This window comes from Bos grunniens, chromosome 1 (assembly GCF_055505025.1).
Source record: "Bos grunniens cultivar Pamir isolate PY7600 chromosome 1, Bosgru_T2T1.0, whole genome shotgun sequence".
NCBI lineage: Eukaryota > Metazoa > Chordata > Mammalia > Artiodactyla > Bovidae > Bos > Bos grunniens.
Window position 1 is genome coordinate 49,936,939 of NC_141165.1, and position 20,213 is coordinate 49,957,151.

The 20,213-nt window shown below is 43.3% G+C and overlaps 1 protein-coding gene across 7 annotated transcripts in view; it reads left to right on the forward strand.

Moving 5' to 3' along the window:
- SCHIP1 (schwannomin interacting protein 1) overlaps positions 1-17,074 on the forward strand; it is a 179,388-nt gene extending 162,314 nt beyond the window's left edge. For all 7 annotated transcript variants that reach the window (XM_086392224.1, XM_086392201.1, XM_086392214.1 and 4 more), the window contains 5 exons: positions 5,102-5,219; positions 7,782-7,979; positions 8,904-9,027; positions 11,555-11,648; positions 16,438-17,074. In XM_086392224.1, the coding sequence (XP_086248350.1) occupies positions 5,102-5,219; positions 7,782-7,979; positions 8,904-9,027; positions 11,555-11,648; positions 16,438-16,489 (586 nt within the window). In that variant the 3' untranslated portion in view covers positions 16,490-17,074. The remainder of the gene's footprint in view (positions 1-5,101; positions 5,220-7,781; positions 7,980-8,903; positions 9,028-11,554; positions 11,649-16,437) is intronic.
- Positions 17,075-20,213: the final 3,139 nt, after the last annotated feature.

Below are 20,213 nucleotides of genomic sequence, written 5' to 3' on the forward strand. Positions count from 1 at the left end.
GGTTTTGGAGCTGGCCATCACATCAGGCCACTCTCAGTCATTGAAACCCAAGGCCAGGACAAAGGCTGGGTTTCCAATGCTGCTGCCCCCAGTAGAAGTCACAGCAAACTTTAGGACCAGCCATCACTTCTTCCAGGGAGTAAACTGGTCTTTTCCTTGTATTGTGAAGGGAAAAAAAGTATTATCTTTCTACCAAATGTTATCACCAGGTAGCTAGGTTTCTTAGGAGGTAAGATCTTTGCTACTCCATCATTCTCTCAATTCTGTGTGTTTTTTCATAATATGTCTGGTGATGGTAATGAGAAATCAGTGCAAACATTTTCTAAGTAACAGTTTGCTGCTGCTTAGTCACTTCAGTCATGTCCAAGTCTTTGCGACCCTATGGACTGTAGCCCGCCAGGCTCCTCTGTCCATGGGATTCTCCAGGCAAGAATACTGGAGTGGGTTGCCATGCCCTCCTCCAGGGGATCTTCCTGACCCAGGGATTGAACCCAGGTCTCATGCACTACAGGGGAATTCTTTCCACTCAGCCACCTGGGAAACCCTATATATGTAAATGCTATGCTGTGCTTAGTCACTCAGTCGTGTTCAACTCTTTGCAGCCCCATGGACTATAGCCCGCCAGGCTCCTCTGACCATAGGGATTCTCCAGGGCAGAATACTGGAGTGGGTTGCCATGCCCTCCTCCAGAGAATCTTCCCAACTCAGGAATCGAACCTGAGTCTCCTGAATTACAGGCAGATTCTTTACGATTGAGCCACCCAGGAAGCCCTGTAACAGCTTCCCTCACTATGAATGCCAAGAGGACACTGAGGCTGAACAGCCTCTCAACTAAATGCCTTCCTAATTCTGGGTGATAGGAACTCAAAAAGCCACATGAACTCACAGGGACGTCTAGAAGACACACTTGGTCTTTTTATCTCTTTGCATTTCTGGGCCTTCTTCATCTAGGACAGCCCCTTCTCAGGCGCTTGGCTCCCTGTCAGTAACCCTGGACCAACAGTATGGTTGTTCGTGGCATAAGGAGGAGCAGTTCCTGGGGTGACCAGGACACAGACCTTCCAGAAATCAAATCCAAGGCAAGACACATGTCAAGCAGCCTTTTGCACGTAGCAGTCTGCCAAGCGCCACTCCAAACATCAAGTAACCTCGAATTGGATGCTTTCAATTATACACTAATTAACAAGAAGAGGACGGTGTTTTGTTTTCACCTCAGACTGTGCTGGAGAGATCCAGGCAAATTAGCCCCCCAACTGCTGGAATTTCCCAAGACTGTGTAGCCTTGTTGTGAGTGAGGCCCCACAGTAGTGGGAAGGACAGAGGCCTGGGCTCCAGGCGGCCAGAGGAAGAGCCTCAGGGCGGCCATGCCTCCCCAGGGTGGGAAGGGGCCCCGAACAGGGGTCATGGTCCCCGACCCTGCAGCACAGAGACCCTGAGCAGCACCAGGGGAGCCCACTCACCCTACAGCCCGGCCGCTGCTTGGAGCTGTGGTCGAGTCTTCCTAAAAGCCGCCTTCATCTTAAACCCGCTTAAAGGCTAAAGGCAAACAAATCCTCCTTGAAACCTGAGTCTGTTTTAAGATGTCTTTACTAAAATCCCTGCTGAACTATTAGCTGCTGTGTCATATAATTTCCTTTTCCTGAGAGTAACATTCTTGATGATTACCGCTACAAGGAATTATAAGGCTCGCCCTGTAAGAAGGTCTGCACGGCTTCCCACGGTGATAATGTGTTACTAAGGCGATTTTCTGAATTTCTACCTGAGGTGTTTTTTTTTCATTTTGCTCCAACTACTAAATCCTTCCCTTTTTTTTTTTCCTTTGCCTTTCCTGAGTTAGAAACCCTGTGTGGGATGGTTGATTTAGGTCTAAGGTCCTTAGCACAAAGGTCAGTTTGGGGGCAAAACATCAGAATTTATGATCAAGCTTTCTTCAGAATGAAATATATTTCTTTGGATGTTTTAAACTTTATTTTGCAATGGTATTATAGGTAATTTTGTGTGTTTATAATCTGTTTATGTAGTATCATCTACTCTTCAAGACTTTATTCTAGAAATAGGAAATACTATATAATTCTAAAGGAGATCGGTCCTAGGTATTCTTTGGAAGGAATGATGCTAAAGCTGAAACTCCAGTACTTTGGCCACCTCATGCAAAGAGTTGACTCACTGGAAAAGACTCTGATGCTGGGAGGGATTAGGGGCAGGAGGAGAAGGGGATGACAGAGGATGAGATGGCTGGATGGCATCACCGACTCGATGCACATGAGTTTGAGTAAACTCTGGGAGTTGGTGATGGACAGGGAGGCCTGGCGTGCTGGATTCATGGGGTCACAGAGAGTCGGACACGACTGAGTGACTGAACTGAACTGATATAATTCTAGATTCACATTAGGTTTAATTTGAAATGTCTTTATTTTAAAATATGTCTGTTTTTAATTTGCACTTTTATTTCCCACTATTGTCCAATCCATGGATCTTGAGTTTTATTGTTAAAAATGGTTGACTTTTAAAAAAATTTTTTACCAACTACAAACAATGAATTTTAAAGCTTCATTTATATGGGATCAAAGGGTAACCTGAACATATTAGATTACTCCAGAAAAAAATATTCTAATGGAAGAAAATTGAAAGGAGACAAGTTCCATCTCAATAAATGTTCAAGCTGCCTAACAGTTCAAGTCAGCTCAGGACGCTCTCAGAGAGTCAGTTGTGCATCAGGAATTGCTGTGACAGGCCAGGTGTTCAAGTACCTGACTTCAAGGGTCTCTTTACAAAGTCACATCACCTTTAAAATCCTGTTCCATTCATATGAAATAATTTTATCATTCAAAAATGTATATAGTAACCTATTTATAACATGCATAATATACTAGTAAAGCATCTGTGTATGTATAAAAAAAAAATCCTGTGTTCCTTTGTGTAGGCTTTCAGAAAGTAGAGAGGAGGATGATGAACGCGTAAAAACCACCTGTCCTATGCCAGCTCTGAGCTAAATCCTCTCATCTTTCTTTGTTGTTCTCTCACTCAGTTCAGTTCAGTCACTCAGTCGTGTCCAACTCTTTGTGACCCCGTGGACTGCAGCACGCCAGGCCTCCCTGTCCATCACCAACTCCTGGAGTTTACTCACTCGTGTGGATTGAGTCGGTGGTGCCATCCAACCATCTCATCCTCTGTGGTCCCCTTCTCCCACCTTCAGTCTTTCTGTCGCTTGGTTACGTCCAACCCTCTGCGACCCCATGGACTGCAGCACACCAGGATTCCCTGTGCTTCACTATCTCTTGGAGTTTGTTCATTGTGTCCATTTAATCCACTGAGTCCACCAACGCATGTCCATTTGAGTCGGTGATGCCATCCAACCATCTCGTCCTCTGTCATCCCCTTCTCCTCTTGCCTTCAATCTTTCCCAGCATCACAGTCTTTTCCAATGAGTCAGCCCTTTGCATCAGGTGGCCAAAGTATTGGAGCTTCCTTCTTACAAAGTACTAAATTAGACACCCTGTTTTACAGATGAGGATACAGATTGAGTATTGTGCTTAGGGAATGAAGTGAGAATTCGAACCTAAGTCCTGCTGATTCCAAGCACCCTCAGCTGATCACAGAAGAACCTGTCACCTTCTGCAGCCAGCCCTGGGCCTGACTCTGCTGGCCTGCACAGGAGGGTGGGGAGCAACAGAATTGGACCTACTGAGAGAAAGGCTGCATTTCCTTCCTGGGGAAATAAATTGGGACTCTCAGTAATCACAGAAGTTAACAACAGGGGGCAGTACATACACGTAACAGTGGTGCCTGTGTTAAATCAGTACTTTTTCTGACTTCTGCATTGTTTTCAATCAAACCAGTGCTTTCAGTGAGTCATCTGAGCATTTTGTACAGAGCATCCCTACCCACTGGAATTTTTTAAAAATGCAAATTTCAGCTATCAGACGAGTTGATCTTTGCGTCTCTCACTGTGACAGTAATGCCAGAGCAGATTCAGCGTCCACTGTTCTAAACCTGGCTTACACTACCCTCCTTAGGACCCCTGCTGCTTAAGGAGTTTCTTTCTGCTTTTTCTTTCTCAAAGCTTACACACAGGCTGGAGACACTACGGATGCTTCTTTTTGCCTCAAATAGAAAATAAAAAGTGCTTCTTGAAAAACTCTTTGTTGTTAAAGTCATGAAACGTGTTGGCCTTCAAATGAGCATTAGGACACAGAGTTGGATCCTCAGCCTGGCTGTGTGTGTGGCAGATACACAGCCTGGCGGCCCTTTGTGACCACATTTCCAGAAACATCCCTCCTGGAGCTTCCCGGATTCGCCACAAACATAATGAACTCCCAAGACATCTCTGCCTCTGAGGCTCAGGGCGCCAGGTGGTCTACAGAGCCTTGCTGTGTTCCAACGTTGTGCCTTTATAACTAGGTTGGAAGTTTCCTAAAGTTTCTCTAGGGTGAACCTCTGGTGTGTTTTTTTTTTCCTTAATGACATAAATGAGCTCCCTCAGTTGATTTTTGGCAACTGCCTCAAATAAAATTTTCCTAACGCCTAATCAGCTCTGGCATTATTCTCACAGTGAGAGATGCAAAGATCAACTTGTCTGATAGCTGATCTTTTTCTATTTGAGGCAAAAAAAAAAAGTCTTTTTTTCTGAGAGCTCTGGCCCTGGGATGCTGGGTTTAATGAGCATCTTTGGATTGTCCCCATGGGGCAGGACATTAGATGACACCAGGCAGCCCTGTTTGGCTGAGGATCCATTCATCTTCATCGACAAAAATGTAAACTCAGTGTCTCAACACATTTTTATCGTGTACCGACTATGTGTTTGGTATTGTGCTGGGTGCTATAATGTGGCTTGAAATTAGTTTTCAAACAACAATGAATTTCTGTGTGGAAAAAAGCTACTACAATAGGAGTTAAAAGTTATCACCTTACTGTTTATCAATGTATCTTTCTTATCCTCTAGTAAAAGTTACCATTTATGAATTGGGCATAATATTGATCACTCACTGCTCCCTGTGAAGAACACATTAAACTGCTTTCTCTAGCAAAACCAGACTGTTTTTGGATGCTGCCGGATAACAAATAGCTGAGTGGAATTAGTGTTCTGTTTGCTTCTGCCCAGCCTGCAGAGTGGGATGAACCTGCAGATTTGCTTTGTCAACGATAGCGGCAGTGATAAGGACAGCGATGCTGATGACAGCAAGACTGAAACCAGCCTGGACACCCCCTTGTCTCCCATGGTGAGTCTCCAAGCTGCCACTGAGGTTCAGAGTGTGCTTTCCTGGTCACTTAGCTTCTTTTCTATTGTTGATCAGGAACAAACATTGCAGAGATTTAAAAACAGATGTCTCATGACATTTCTTAACATGTGAAGTGTGAAAGTCACTCATTCGTGTCTGATTCTTGCAACCCCATGGACTGTATGTAGTCTACCAGGCTCCTCTGTCCATGGAATTTTCCAGGCGAGAATACAAGAGTGGGAAGCCATTCCTTTCTCCAGGGGATCTTCCTGTCTCCTGCACTGCAGGAGATTCTTTATTGCCTGAGCCATTGGGGAAGCCCTTCTTAACATGAGATGCTCCTAAAATTTGAGTGATTGAAAACTTAAAACTGTGATCTGAGGATACTTAAGTTCTGTTAAAGTTAGCAACTACTTTCGTATTAAATCATCAAGAAAATCACATAGGCCCTAAAAATTATAAAAGAAAATATGCTATAAAAAGGAATGAAATGGTGCCATTTGCAGAGACCTGGATAGACCTAGAGACTGTCATAAGACTGAATTAGTCAGAAAGAGAAAAACAAATATCATTTGTTATATTATTAACACATAATGTGGAATCTAGAAAAATGGTATAGATTATCTTATTGCAACACAGAAGTAGAGACACAGATGTAGAGAACATCTGGATGCTGGAGGGGAAAGGAGAAAGGGGGTGATGAATTGGGAGATTGGGATTGATATATATACACTACTAGCTGTAAAGTAGATAACTAATGAGAACCTACTGTACAGCACAAGGAACTTTACTCAGTGCTCTATGGTGACCTAAATGGAAAGGAAATCCAAAAAAGAGGGGATATATGTAAACATATCGTTGATTCACTTTGCTATAGGGCAGAAACTAACACAATATTGTAAAGCAACTATATGCCAATAAAAGTTAATTTAATGCGGTAAATAAAAAAATAGAAAATGTGCTAGATACCATTCCTTCCCCACTGGTCTTAGAAATATGAGCATAGACTAGCAGTGGACACATTTTAAAATACCACTCAGAGAAACCCGAAAGATAATGTGGGTTAAGCATTGCTTACTTTTCCTTGCGGGGTTTCCCTGGTGGCTCAGCGGTAAAGGGTCCGCTTGCCAAGCTGGAGACAAAGGTCAGATGTCTGGGTCGGGAAGATCCCCTGGAGAAGGAAATGACAACCCACTCCAGTATTCTTGCCCATGGATGGAGAAGACTGGCGGGCTACAGCCCATGGTGTCGCAACGAGTGGGACTCGACTTAGCAACTAAACAACACTTTTCCTTGCACACTTATATAAAAGATGGCTTGATGATCCTGAGTGCTTGTTCCTGAATTTCTTTACTCTCTGGGAGCTCTATCCAGCACCTTTCTTATCGAAGACCAACTAACAGGAAACTGTGTTAGTTGTTAAGTACAGTGCCACATGAGAACTTCTTTGGATAGCTGAGATCCTGTCCACTTGGGGAGTAACACACCACCTTAGCTCTGGGTGAAATATTTTGCTGTAGTCTGTTCACTTCAAGAAAGTTTTGAGAGTAAGAAAGAAAAGTCTCAAGTTTGTTATAAATATATATTTTCCCTATTATTAATTATGTTACTTTTTATGCTAAAATCAGCCTTTTATTGATACTACGGAGATAAACTACCTTTGAAAATGTTACTTGCTAAAAAAGAGGAGTGTATGTGTATATATATATATATATACACACACACACATACATATAACTGATTCACTTTGCTGTACAGCAAAAATTAATACCACATTGTAAAGGAACTATATGCCAATAAAAATTAGTTTAAAAGTTAAAAAATAATTATATTGCTGCTACTGCTACTGCTGCTAAGTCGCTTCCGTCGTGTCCAACTCTGTGCGACCCCAGAGACGGCAGCCCACCAGGCTCCCCCGTCCCTGGGATTCTCCAGGCAAGAACACTGGAGTGGGTTGCCATTTCCTTCTCCAGTGCATGAAAATGAAAAGTGAAAGTGAAGTTGCTCGTCGTGTAGGACTCCCAGCTACCCCATGGACTGCAGCCCACCAGGCTCCTCCATCCATGGGATTTTCCAGGCAAGAGTACTGGAGTGGGTTGCCATTGCCTTCTCCAATTATATTGAAATACAATTATTAAATATAAAGTAGCAAATAAATAAATGCAAAAAAATAATATGCAAAGAACTTAGAACAATGCTAGCACATTGTTTCCATTAAATGCTGTGTGCTAAGCTGTTTCCGTCCTGTCCAACTCTTTTTGACCCCCTGGACTGTACCCCTCCAGGCTCCTCTGTTCATGGGATTCTCCAGGCAAGCATACTGGAGTGGGTTGCCATGCTGTCCTCCAGGGGAATCTCCTGACCCATTAAATGCTAATGGTAAATAAATAATCATTCAATAAAAGTTATTTGTGATTGGTACAGATCAAATCAAGAGTTGAGTTGTGTTGATGGAGCGGACTCTTGGCCGCTCTGAGAGAGGGCTCAGGGAAGGCTATAGTCCATCTCCAAAGGTGGTACCCAGCACACAAAGCTCAGGTGCTGCTTTTTTTCCCTTCGCAGAGCAAACAGAGCTCTTCCTATTCAGATAGAGACACTACTGAAGAAGAATCCGAATCCCTGGATGACATGGATTTCCTCACAAGGCAAAAGAAATTGCAAGCCGAAGCCAAAATGGCCCTTGCCATGGCCAAACCAATGGCCAAAATGCAAGTAGAAGTGGAAAAACAGAATAGGAAAAAGTCTCCCGTCGCTGATCTCGTAAGCAGCAAGCGCTGAAACGCAACTGACTGGGGGCTTGCATGCCGTGGTTGGCTGGCGAGTGTTGGCTGCAAAAGGTTGAGGCTGTCTCAGTCCTTTCCCAGAGTTATGCAAACTTGGGTTTCTAGAAGGCACTGTGTAAAACGTCATTGAGAAATATTTAAGTCTGTTTCTTTTTCCTTCCTACTGTATCACAGAAGGATGCATAAGCTACAGATTTCACAAACGTAAACTTTGCTCCCCATTCATATCTACTCTGTTTTCGGGGCAGTATTAGCTGTTGTGAGAATATTTTAATTCCTTTAAAGCAGTCTCAGTTTAAGAACCCATTGCTGTGGCAAACTCACTATTGCTTTAACTCTTTGTTCCTACTGTTTAGTGAAGACAGTATGATAGAGTGGACAAAGGTCCTGACCTTTGGAGCTTAAGACGAGCCCTGCCATCCATCTACTGTGGGGCTCTGGGCAAGTCTCAGTTTTCTCATCTGCAAAATGGGGATAATAATAACACCTGTGTCAGAGCATGATTGTGAGAATTCAGTGGAAAAAGTGTTCAAAGCACTTGGCACAGTGCTTGTAGCATGCTATAAATTAATAAATAATGGATCATAATAATTTAATCTATGTAACTGATACTGCTTGAGCTCCCTGGTAATTCATTTGTGGATCTAATTATTGACTCTAAGTTGTAGACCATTCCAAAGGCATTTGATTTGAGTAGTGTCCCATTATGATGCTGATAACATTTGAGAATGTGTGATGTGTGAATGGAGGGCCTTGCATTGGAAAAGTCAGACAGGGAAAGCTTTTCAGTGAGGACCCTGAAGTGGGTGAATGAAGGTGGGTTTTTTAGGAGAAAACTCGGTCCTGTATTCAGTGTGCTTACTGCTCTGCTCTCATCTGTTTCTTCCCTTTGTGTCTTCAGCTGCCACACTTGCCTCATATAAGTGAATGCTTGATGAAAAGAAGTTTAAAGCCCACTGACCTGAGAGACATGACTCTTGGGCAGCTACAAGTGATAGTCAATGATCTCCATTCCCAGATAGAAAGTAAGTGTGAGACACTCTGGCAAATGGGATATGATTGTTAAATATCATGGGATATCACGTTTCCTTGGGGCCCTCTTTGCCCTTGCAAGGAAAGGAAGAGAATCGACGCTCTCTTTTTTCCTTTGATTTGTGACTATAAAATGTTGAGAAACTTTAAGACTTTTTCAAGATTCACAGAGATTAAGGGTCCTTTTTATTCATCTGAAATCCCCAGCTTTTAGCACAGTGCCTGGCATATAGTTGGCTTACAACACCTGTTTGTAGAATACAATTTAGTAGGTCCAGGTCTTTTATTATATTTATATATATTTGTATATGTATTATACGAATACAATTATATGCTCAGCTTTATTTGTATGTACATTTATTTTAGCTCATCAGATCCAAAACAGCTTATGTTGTGGGACTTCAGGTGGAAAGTGTATAGGACTGATAGGTGAAAATTATAGGGTGAGAAGGAGTGGGCCTTTTACCCCCAGAGTAAAGAAGGACCTCTACCGGAAATGTGCTGGGAGTTGTGGTGAGTGAGTGGCATTCACTCAGCTGGTTGTGCAGAGAAGAGCACGTGCTGGGCCAGTAACAGAGAGAGCTCAATCACTGGGGCATCTTGCTGAGTCCAGATGAACTCTCGAGCACTCCAGCCTTGAAACATATGAGTCCATAAAGTCCATTGCTGATAGATTAAAACCACCTAAAAGACATGCCAACCCAATGCAAACCAACTATAAAAAAGCATTTGGGAACCAAGTGGGGAAATTTGAACACTGACTAAATGTTTTATTAAAGATGTATTGACTTATTCAGGTACAATAAAGGCATTATGGTTATGTTAATTTTTTAAAAAAGCCCTGTCTTTAGAGATGCATACTGAAGCATTTATGTATGAAACAATAGGATGTCTGAAACTCACTTTAAAATGACCTCACTGGAGAAGGGGAGAAAGGTCAGTTACAACTGGCCAGGAGCTGATTATTTTTGAAGCTGATTGGATGCATAGGGCAAGGGGATTCATTAAACAAGTCTCTTTGCTTTTGTATCACTTTGAAAATGTCCATAATAAAAAATTTTAAACTTCATAATAGAAAAGACATTCCATGCACTATGCCAGTATAGAAAGCTGCCCTAAGAACTCACTAGAAAAATAAAATGCGCAGTGGCAATTTAATACCTTCAGTATTTTGGGGAGGTGGGGCAATCACACCAGGCAGCATGAGGGATCTTAGTTCCCCGAGGGATCACTCACAGCCACAGCAGTGCAAGCACAGAGTCTTAACTTCTTAACCCAATACCTTCAGTATTTTAAAATCAAAAGAAAAGATTCACATTTTAATTAGGAAACCATAGATTCATAGGATTTTTTTTGAAGTTCTACTACATTTTCATTTTCATTGAGAATAAATTACTAGGAGTATTTTTCTTTCAAGGATTTAAAAGGCTTTCTGATCTCTTACCATCGAAATAGCTTCCTTAGACTTTTAAATAATAACATTGCCAGCTAGTCCTTTTCAGGAGTACAGGAAGTTTTAGATTTCTTTGTATGATTTTTTTTCCTCCTTTTTAAAATTGGAAACAAATCTGAACTAAAGGCAGGTAAATGCATCATTTCAGGTCTGAATCCAGCGTTTTCAAGGAGGACCTTGCTGAGTACCCTCTTCCTTTCTTTTGTTGCTGGGCCTAGAGCTCTTGCCAAATGAATGCTCTCCCCACATGTGCATATGTTCAGACCCAGAAGCTTTTGTTCTAAGTCAGTATGAGGGGAAAAAGCAAGAAGCAGCCCCGGGCTTGTTTATATTTTCCAATGGCAGAAGCCAGATTAACCCAGTGCACAGATTTCAGGAAGACTAGCCATGTTTCCATCTATTTTATTCCCAGTATAAATCCTAAGGAGTCTTTTCCTCAGCACCTGTTGTCTGGAGACCAGGGGTTATTTCTTCAGGTCCTTCGTATTTCATTCTCCCACATCTTTAGATATTACTCTTTCTTCGAACAGCCTGCACGTTGAGCTGCTCCTCCTTGTGGCCCCAGGTAACCTTGGAGCATCCTCGGGCCCCTCCCTCTCCAGCTGGGCATCTTATGTGGTGCCCGTCAGGTGTGGCGGCCCCTCCAGCTCTCAGTGTGGCTGGAGCCCCCTGAAGATGAACAGTGGAAAACTCAACGTGCCCCAGACTTTTACACTCACGTATCTTCAAAATAAAACCCCGCTTCTTCTAACGAGCTACTTTCCTAACAGCTAACCACTTCTTTTCCCACTTTAATGTGAATGTAACTGGATTTACTTCATACTCCTTTTCTTCCAACACTTCTGTAAGTAGGCAAACTAGTACTCTCAAATGGGTGACTTCTCCTGAGCTTCTGAGAAACTAATGAGAACCCTAACATTTCAGCAAAAATACTTTCTTCCTGTGTTTAGCTGTTTGTATATATGTGTGTGTGTATATGGTACACATACAGTGGTCCATACGTAGTTTCATATCCTGACTTTGTTGCAGCTTTATCTATTTCTATTGCTCTCCTTCCTTTGCCCCAGGCTTGAATGAAGAGCTGGTCCAGCTGCTCCTTATCCGAGATGAGCTGCACACGGAGCAGGACGCCATGCTGGTGGACATCGAGGACTTGACCAGGTCAGTGGGGCCTCACCCTTCCCAAAAAGGAAAGAAGCCCGGGATGATTAGAAGCTTAAGAATTAAGGCAGGAGTGAGGTGGTGCTAGTGGTAAAGAAACTGCCTACCAACACGGGAGATGAGGGTTTGATCCCTGGGTCGGGAAGATCCCCTGGGGAGTTGTCCCTAAGCCCTTCCATGCTGGCATGTTTCCAGCACATGGTGGGTGCCCCCAAGTGGCACTTGCTGTTATCTGACCCAACTCCTGATGACATCTGCCATGCCCAGAAGGCAAGGACCCTGGCATCTTTCCACAGCACCAGTACCACCAGATTGCTCTCACCATGGGGAGACTCCAAGACTTGGGTTTCTAGCTGAGCCTGGCTCCAGGCCCCCTCTCTGTAAAGAGGTGAAGAATGCCTCCTTCCCTGGGGAATAGGGAAACTAGACTAATGCTGGTCAAGATCTTGCATTTCTTTGTCATTTTCTTTGTGGAAACGCCTCTCACAATAAGTATGTGAAGTGCATTAAAAAACTGTGAGCATTCCTACAGTCTTATGACACCTTTTCTGAGTCAGTTTATAGGAAGTCTTTAAGCCGCAAGGCAACAATTACTATTAATCCCAGAAATGGTATTCAGAGAGTAGAGGCTCCCAAAGAAAGAAAGAAAACTGCTTGTCACAATAACATAAGGAATTAACCATGTGATCCAGAACTATCCAAGGGAAGCTTGGCAACATATGTAGTGACAGTGCTCTCAGCATTCAACCACAGGGACCTCTTCTCTGTGTGAGACACTGCGTAAAATATTTTCCCAAATGCAATGTTATAAAAATAGCTCAGGTAGCAAAATAAAGGCTACAGAACTATGTTTAAAGTTTGTTTTTCAAGACCTATGGGCAGCACTCTGTTTTGTATGCTTTGGATGTTATTGCCATTGCTCCTAACAAAAACAAACAAACAAAAAACCAGAAGGTCTTCTCCTACCTTCTTAGCATGTTTGCCTACATCTGAAATAGGGTACCACTCAAATATTGTTACTGCCCCCTACAGATATATTCAGGCACTGCACCAGCAATTGTAAGACACCTCCCTTTTTGTTAGGCTAAGAACTTTGCATATAGGGGTTAAGATTATGGGAAATCAGGGGCTTCCCTTGTGGCCCACGGGTAAAGAAATCCACCTGCCAATTCAGGAGACAGGGGTTCAATCCCTGGTCCAGGAGCTTTAGAGCAACTTAGCCGCTGAGCCACATCTGTTGAGCCTCTGCTCTAGAGCCTGTGAGCCGCAATTACTGCAGACCAGTGCCCTAGAGCCCGTGCTCCACAATAAGAGAAGCCACACGGTGAGAATCCCACACAAGGCAACTAAAGAGTGACCCCTGCTCCCCACAACTAGAGAAAAGCACATGCAGTAACAAAAGACCCAGCACAGCTAATAAATAAATAAAATTATTAAAAAAAAAAAGATTATGGGAAATCAGTAGTAAACTGTACAAGGACATGCACCTTCTGAAAAATACGTAAACTCTTTCATCAGTTCTGTGACTTGCCAGTGGTAACAGAGGGCAGTTTCTCTGTCCCTCAGAGCAGTGCTGGCATTCCTTGATGCAAGGAAGACATTCAGAGGCCCCACCCTCTCCTCGGAATGCTCAGCTGTTACCTGGGTCTGCAGTGTTCTGTGTTTACTCTGCAGATGGTATGATCGCGGGAGACAGGAGGGCAGAACCATGGGGTTTAGAGGAGAGGAGTCACTTATTTAAAGGTGTTGGAGGAACCCTTGAAACAAGAGCAGGTGGGGAGTAGTTTCTATGTCCATTTCTGGCTGCAAAAATATAATTTGCTCATGGAGCTGGGCGGGGGGGTGGGGGTGGAATCTACATATACTTCAACTTCCCCAAAGGTGGCCATGCCAGAATGTTGCAGCCAGATCCCAGAGACTGAGAGCATGGCTACCAGGAAGCCCTGCTCACCTGCTCCCTTTACCTGTCCAGCTCCTACCATTCAGGTGTCAGTTCAGGTCCATGGTTCTCAATTTCAGTTGCACATTGGAATCACCTGGGGAGCTTTTAAAATATTGATGCCTGGGTCTCACTGCCAGAGGTTCTGATTTAACTATTCTGTGAGACAGGGACTTCTCTGCGAGACAGGGACTTCTGTGCATTAGAAGTTTTTTAAAGCTTTCCTGATGACTCCAATACAGGAGTCATCAGGAAAGCCTAATTCGAAAACCACAGGTTTAGATACTTCTTTGAAGTAGTGCTCCCTGAACCCCCAAGACTGGCCTAGGACCCTCTTTGTGCTTCTGGCAGCACAGCATTCCTCCCAAGTGGGGCCTAATCATATTGTGTTACATTTGTTTGCTGTCTCTCCCAGCCTGGCTGTGTTGTTGTTCAGTTGCTATGTCATGTCCAACTCTTTGCGACTCCATAGACTGCAGTACACCAGGCTTCCCTGACCTCTACTGTCTCCCGGAGCTTGCTCAAACTCATGTCCTTTGACTCCATGATGCCATCCAACCATCTCATCCTCTGTCGCCCCCTTGTGCTCCTGCCTTCAATCTTTCCCAGCATCAGGGTCTTTTCCAGTGAGTCGGTTCTTCACATCAGGTGGCCAAAGTATTAGATCTTCAGCTTCAGACACAATGTTTATTTTCACTCATTTCAGAGTCCTCAGAGCCTAAGACAGGGGCTGCCAAACACATAGTAAGTCCTCAAAAGTGATTGTTGATGTAAAGGAGTTCTTGTAGGGCTTGCTGCTGCTACTGCTGCTGCTAAGTTGTGTCAGTCGTGTCCGACTCTGTGCGACCCCATAGATGGCAGCCCACCAGGCTCCCCCGTCCCTGGGATTCTCCAGGCAAGAACACTGGAGTGGGTTGCCATTTCCTTCTTGTAGGCCTAGAGTGAAATTAATTCTACTAAAGACTTTCATATAAATAGTTGATGAGAACCTTTTAGTTTTATAAACTGAAACTCTTTCCCTCCTTTGTCTAAAATTTTAATGAAATTCACCCTTGTATGTGTCTCAGAAATAACACCCAACTCTCAATATTTTCTGAAGCTATTCCCTATCTGTTCTTTCCTTGTCTCTCAGAAAACCTCGTGTTGTAGGTTTGCACAACACACTCACACAAAGAGATACATATTTAAAGCTGCTATAAGAACCATAATTTAATTAGCTACATGGAATCTTAGCCACTGGGTATCAAAATATTTCTTGAGCTGAATTTGTTCAAGTGAGGCCCATGAGCTACTTTATGAAAATAATCAAGATTCTTCTACACACATAAAAAAGATGATCTGCTAAAAGGCATGATTTTTCTTGGAGATACAGTGCTATTGTTATCTTTTTTCCCTAGTCCCTTTAGTGTTCGGTGAATATCAGAATATTATTTGTGGGCTGCTGCATGTGGCAAGGGCACGACTGTCACTTCCCTTTTCTGAAAATATTTGTGGTTTTCTTCCCTGTGCCATAGATGTGAAACATTCTGCATCATTAACACCAGTGAGTTACACTTGATGTCACTGACTACCCAAGTCAAGGCAGTGCACAGAAATTGCCCCCGAACCTTTGATTACAGCTGGAAAGCACAGCATTAGATAACTTTTCTCTTGCCCAATTTTTAATTTCCTAAGATCCTCCTTCAAAACATTTGTTTCTTACAACCTTCAAACCCTACCACTCTCCCAGAAGACGTTTGGTTAGTGCCTATTTGAGTGATGTCAGCAGCTTGGCCATTCCCCTGTCTCCAACTCCACTGGCCAGCTGCTGGGTTGGCCTGCCTTTGGGCTCACAGGCCATGATAGGACTTGATGAGTAAGAAAGTTTACCCAGCCCTGTCCCCACCCTCACTGACACAATCATGCCCTTAGGACTAATTGAGGGGAGGAAGAGTATCAAATATGGGAAATCTTTGCATCCACCAAAGCCTATCATTTGTTCTAAAGACATTACTATCCTTTGTAAGAATGATATTGGATTATTGTATTATTAACAGGGGCCTTGTTAATACTTAAATTTGCATCTTTGTGCATATTTAGATAAAGTAGTCGTGCAGTTAACTTTCTGTCACAATAGCTTGTTCTGACTTTTTCGCTTAGCACTTATTTTCTGTCTGCTGTCTCCTTGTTTGTTGTCCGTTCCTTTCTTGTCTGTTTCCATTGAAATATATGCCCCATGAGAACAAAGAGTTCATTGTCTGCTCACCACCAAATCCCCATCACCAGAAGCAGTGTGCCTGGCACAGAGAAGACCATATTAAACATTTGCTGAATAAATTATCCTAGTTAATTTTCCCTTTTCGTTTTTAAACACAACACTTTTCTTCTCAAAGAAAAATGGCATCTACACGTCTCAGGCTAATCCAGTGACTTACTAGATAAAAGGAATCGTACATAGAATGTAAAAATTGAAGGGAATTCCCTGGCAGTCTAGTGGTTAGGACTCCACCCTTTCACTGCTGAGGGCACAGCTTCAGTCCCTGGTGGGACATCTAAGATCCATCACCATCCAAAGTTAGGGACTTCCCTGGTGGTCCAGTGGTTAAAACCGTGCTCCCAATGCAGGGGGGGCCCGGGTTCAATTCCTGGTCAGATCCTGCATGCCAGGCAGCTTGGCCATGAAAAAAAATCAAAAGAAGGCACATTCATTTCAATTAAGTACTGTTTCTTTTTTTTTTTCCTCTCTTTTTTTGAATTGAGTACTGTTTCTTGATTCCCGTGATTTCACTACGGAGGATGTTTCAGCTGCCAATGGAAAAGTAGTTTGGATCTTCCTCCTCAGCGCTAAATAACGCGTTATTCATTCCACAGACATGCCGAGAGCCAACAGAAGCACCTGGCCGAGAAAATGCCTGCAAAGTGAAAAGAAGCCATCCAACCAGAGGACAAGCTAGACCTTCTTTTGCTTCTGTGGTTGTAAAAATGCTGTTGCTAAAGGTGGCACAGAAACAAGTATCAGTGTTAGTCATTGATAATGTCTGAAGCTTAACGTCCAGTGATTGGCCTTTGCTTCTTAATTTATTTTAATTTTTTTACTGTGCCACTCAATATCAGGCATTTTAATAAAATATTGTTACAAAAAAATGTATAGTACTTACACCACCACAAGTCATGGTTAATCAAAGAGGGTAGTTTTAACTTTATTTTTATTTGTTTAGAGATTATGAGTTGGAGCAGTATTTTACCATTGACTGCTGTCATTCTTCACTGTAGTTTTAAAGAAGAACTGTAAATGACGGTGCTATCCAAGTCAAAAAATACATGCCTGCCTCGTAGTGAAGTTGTAGCTCTCCGTAATATGTATATTTTAATCAGTTTTCAACATTTTGTGAATGTTGACTACCTGAAGTTCATTTTTAGATGTGCTATTAACATTCTGTTGGATTCAGAGGGTTCCTTAAAAGTTTTATGTATAAATATGTAAAATAAAGATTAAAACTTTGTTTCATAGGATATGTCTTTTTGCTCACTAGCAAGCCCTGGCTATATATGTCTGTCTTCACTCTTCCTCAACTGAAATCCCCCACTGGGAAGCCTTTATCAGTGAAAAACAAAGGGCTCCAGAGAACAGGCAGTGCAGGGAATTGCCAGGAAGATTGTGGAGTGTTGGGAGCCTGTGTGTGAGTGTGAGTGTGTGAGTGTGTGTGTGTGTGTGTGTGTGGTCCAAAGAAGGCAATATCAACAACATCAGAGCCAGCACGTTCGTCCCTGCTTAAAGTTATCAGTTGTAATTTCAACACTTGTGGCTCAATGGTAAAGAACCTGCCTGCCAGTGCAGGAGACAAGAGATGTGGGTGTGATCCCTGGGTCAGGAAGATCCCCTGGAGAAGGAAATGGCAACCCTCTCCAGTTCTTGCCTGCAGAATCCCGTGGACAGAGGAGCCTCTCGGGCTGTAGATCATGGGGTTGCAAAGAATCAGACACTACTGAAGCAACTAACACATACACACGATTTAATAGCTGCTGGACTTGTCAGAGCCAATGGCTGCATCCAAACCGCATTTGCCGCATGAACAAAAGACACCTATATTTACACTTTTCCCAAGGCTAACTGGTGCCATTTTTCACATTTTGATCACTTCTTTTGGCCACGTGAAGAAAAATGCCAAGTCTAACGCAATTACAGAGTGTTCCTCAGTAGGTAGAAAGTTTCAGTGGCTCCGACAGTAAAGAATTTGCCTGCAATGCAGGAGACCCAGGTTCGATCCCTGAGTTGGGAAGATCCCCTGGAGGAGGAGATGGCTACTCGCTCCAATATTCTTGCGTGGAGAATTTTATGGACAGAGGAGCCTGGCGGACTACAGTCCAAAAGGTCACAAAGTGTCAGACACAGCTAAGCGACTAACACACTTCAGAAAATCAATGTCCTCAACGAATGTCCATGTAGGTATTAGAGAATCATAAACTAAAGCAGAGATGAGCAGTCAGCATTCCAGAACCACCCACAGACCACCTGTTTTCACTATAAGGTCCATGATATAATCCAAAGATAGAAGGTTAATCCACTGTTTCCGTTTTCCTTTTTTAAAAATATTCTGATAAGTATTAAGTAATTCAGAGTTGCCAGGTTTCAGAGCCTTCTTATTTATTAAAATAGGCCATCTTACATTGAAACACTCATCATTTCTTTGTGGGCCTCAATCAGATTATTTTCATTTGGAATAAAAAAATAATGCAGCCCATAATTATATTTGGTTTTTGAGAGTTGACTGTTGAGTGGAGCAGGGTGCTCACCACTGGGCTGGCGGGTGGAGCCCCAAGTCCTCCCTTCATCAAGGTCTCTACTAAGCCCCAAAGCCCTGCACTGGCTGTCAGCACTCCCCTGAGGTGACCCCAGCCCTGAAAATCCAGGCATAGCTGCTGGAGCTTTGCTGCTCCAGCTAGGTGAGGATATTAGTCACTTTGCCAGTGGTTCTCATCTTCAGCAGCACAGTGGAGTCACTGGGGAACTTCAGAAACCATGGACACCTGCATGCCACCTCCACAGACACTGATTTAATTGGTCCAGGATGTGGCGTGGGCATCAGGATTTATTCAAGTTCCCTTTGTGACACTAATGTTAAGAACCATGGCCTTGAACTTCCTTCTTTTTAGCTTTTCTTAAATTATTTTTAGTATCTATTAAAGTACATTCCTATTAATTTGGAACTCTGGGGGAAAGCCAACCAAGGATGAATGCCACAAAAATGCCTGAGCCCAAGTGAGAGAGGTGCGTGACGAAAACCTCCTACAGCACATCGGCAACCTGAAATCCTGACACTAAAACTCGGCCCACCGAGAAAGACGATCTTCATTTGTTTTAAATCCTTGTCAGAATTGCCCTTTCCAATAATTTCCAAAAATTTAGAAGTGAGCTTTCTTTGTCTTAAGCAATGCAGTCTCTCTGGCTTGAAATACGTTCTGAAGAAATTCATGGCCTTGAAACCCTTCAGTTGTTTGAAGCCCATAATTATAACTGAAGATCCCCTTACTCGAGAAGGAAGAGGGACTTGCCTGGTGGTCCAGTGGCTTAAACTCTGAGCTGCCAATGCAGGGGGCCCAGGTTCAATCCCTGGCCAGAGAACTAGATTTCAAACGCCCCAGCTAGCACCTGGCATAGCTAAATAAACAAGTAAATTAAAAAAAAAAAGAAGAAGAAGAAGTCAGATTACACCCACAGTTCAGTTAAGTCGCTCAGTCGTGTCCGACTCTGCAACCCCATGAATCACAGCACGCCAGGCCTCCCTGTCCATCACCAACTCCCGGAGTTCACTCAGACTTACATCCATTGAGTCAGTGATGCCTTCCAGCCATCTCATCCTCTGTCATCCCCTTCTCCTCCTGCCCCCAATCCCTCCAAGCATCAGAGTCTTTTCCAATGAGTCAACTCTTCGCATGAGGTGGCCAAAGTATTGGAGTTTCAGCTTTAGCATCATTCCTTCCAAAGAAATCCCAGGGCTGATCTCCTTCAGAATAGACTGGTTGGATCTCCTTGCAGTCCGAGGGACTCTCAAGAGTCTTCTCCAACACCACAGTTCAAAAGCATCAATTCTTCGGCACTCAGCCTTCTTCACAGTCCAACTCTCACATCCATACATGACCACTGGAAAAACCATAGCCTTGACTAGACGGACCTTTGTTGGCAAAGTAATGTCTCTGCTTTTGAATATGCTGTCTAGGTTGGACATAACTTTCGTTCCAAGGAGTAAGCGTCTTTTAATTTCATGGCTGCAGTCACCATCTGCAGTGATTTTGGAGCCCAAAAGATAAAGTCTGACACTGTTTCCACTGTTTCCCCGGCCCTTCAAAACACTTCTGGGGGCAAAGCCAGCTGAAAATAGAGGAGTTTCACCCACTACCCGAAGACCCTCAAAGGAAATTGTACCAGTGTCCCTGTCACACTTCCCTACCCCTGGTAGAGAGGTCACCAAGTGACTCACCTCCAAGAGGATTCTTTCAAAATTGAGTTTTTCCAGTCCCTTTGCTTTTTCAGCAAGGACTGGGATTATTCCCAAAAGGATTCTCACCTGCTCTAGGTTACCCCTCCATGCATTAGCTAGGACCCTTACTAGTTTACCTGGCTTAGGTAGATGCTAGAATTCCTGACC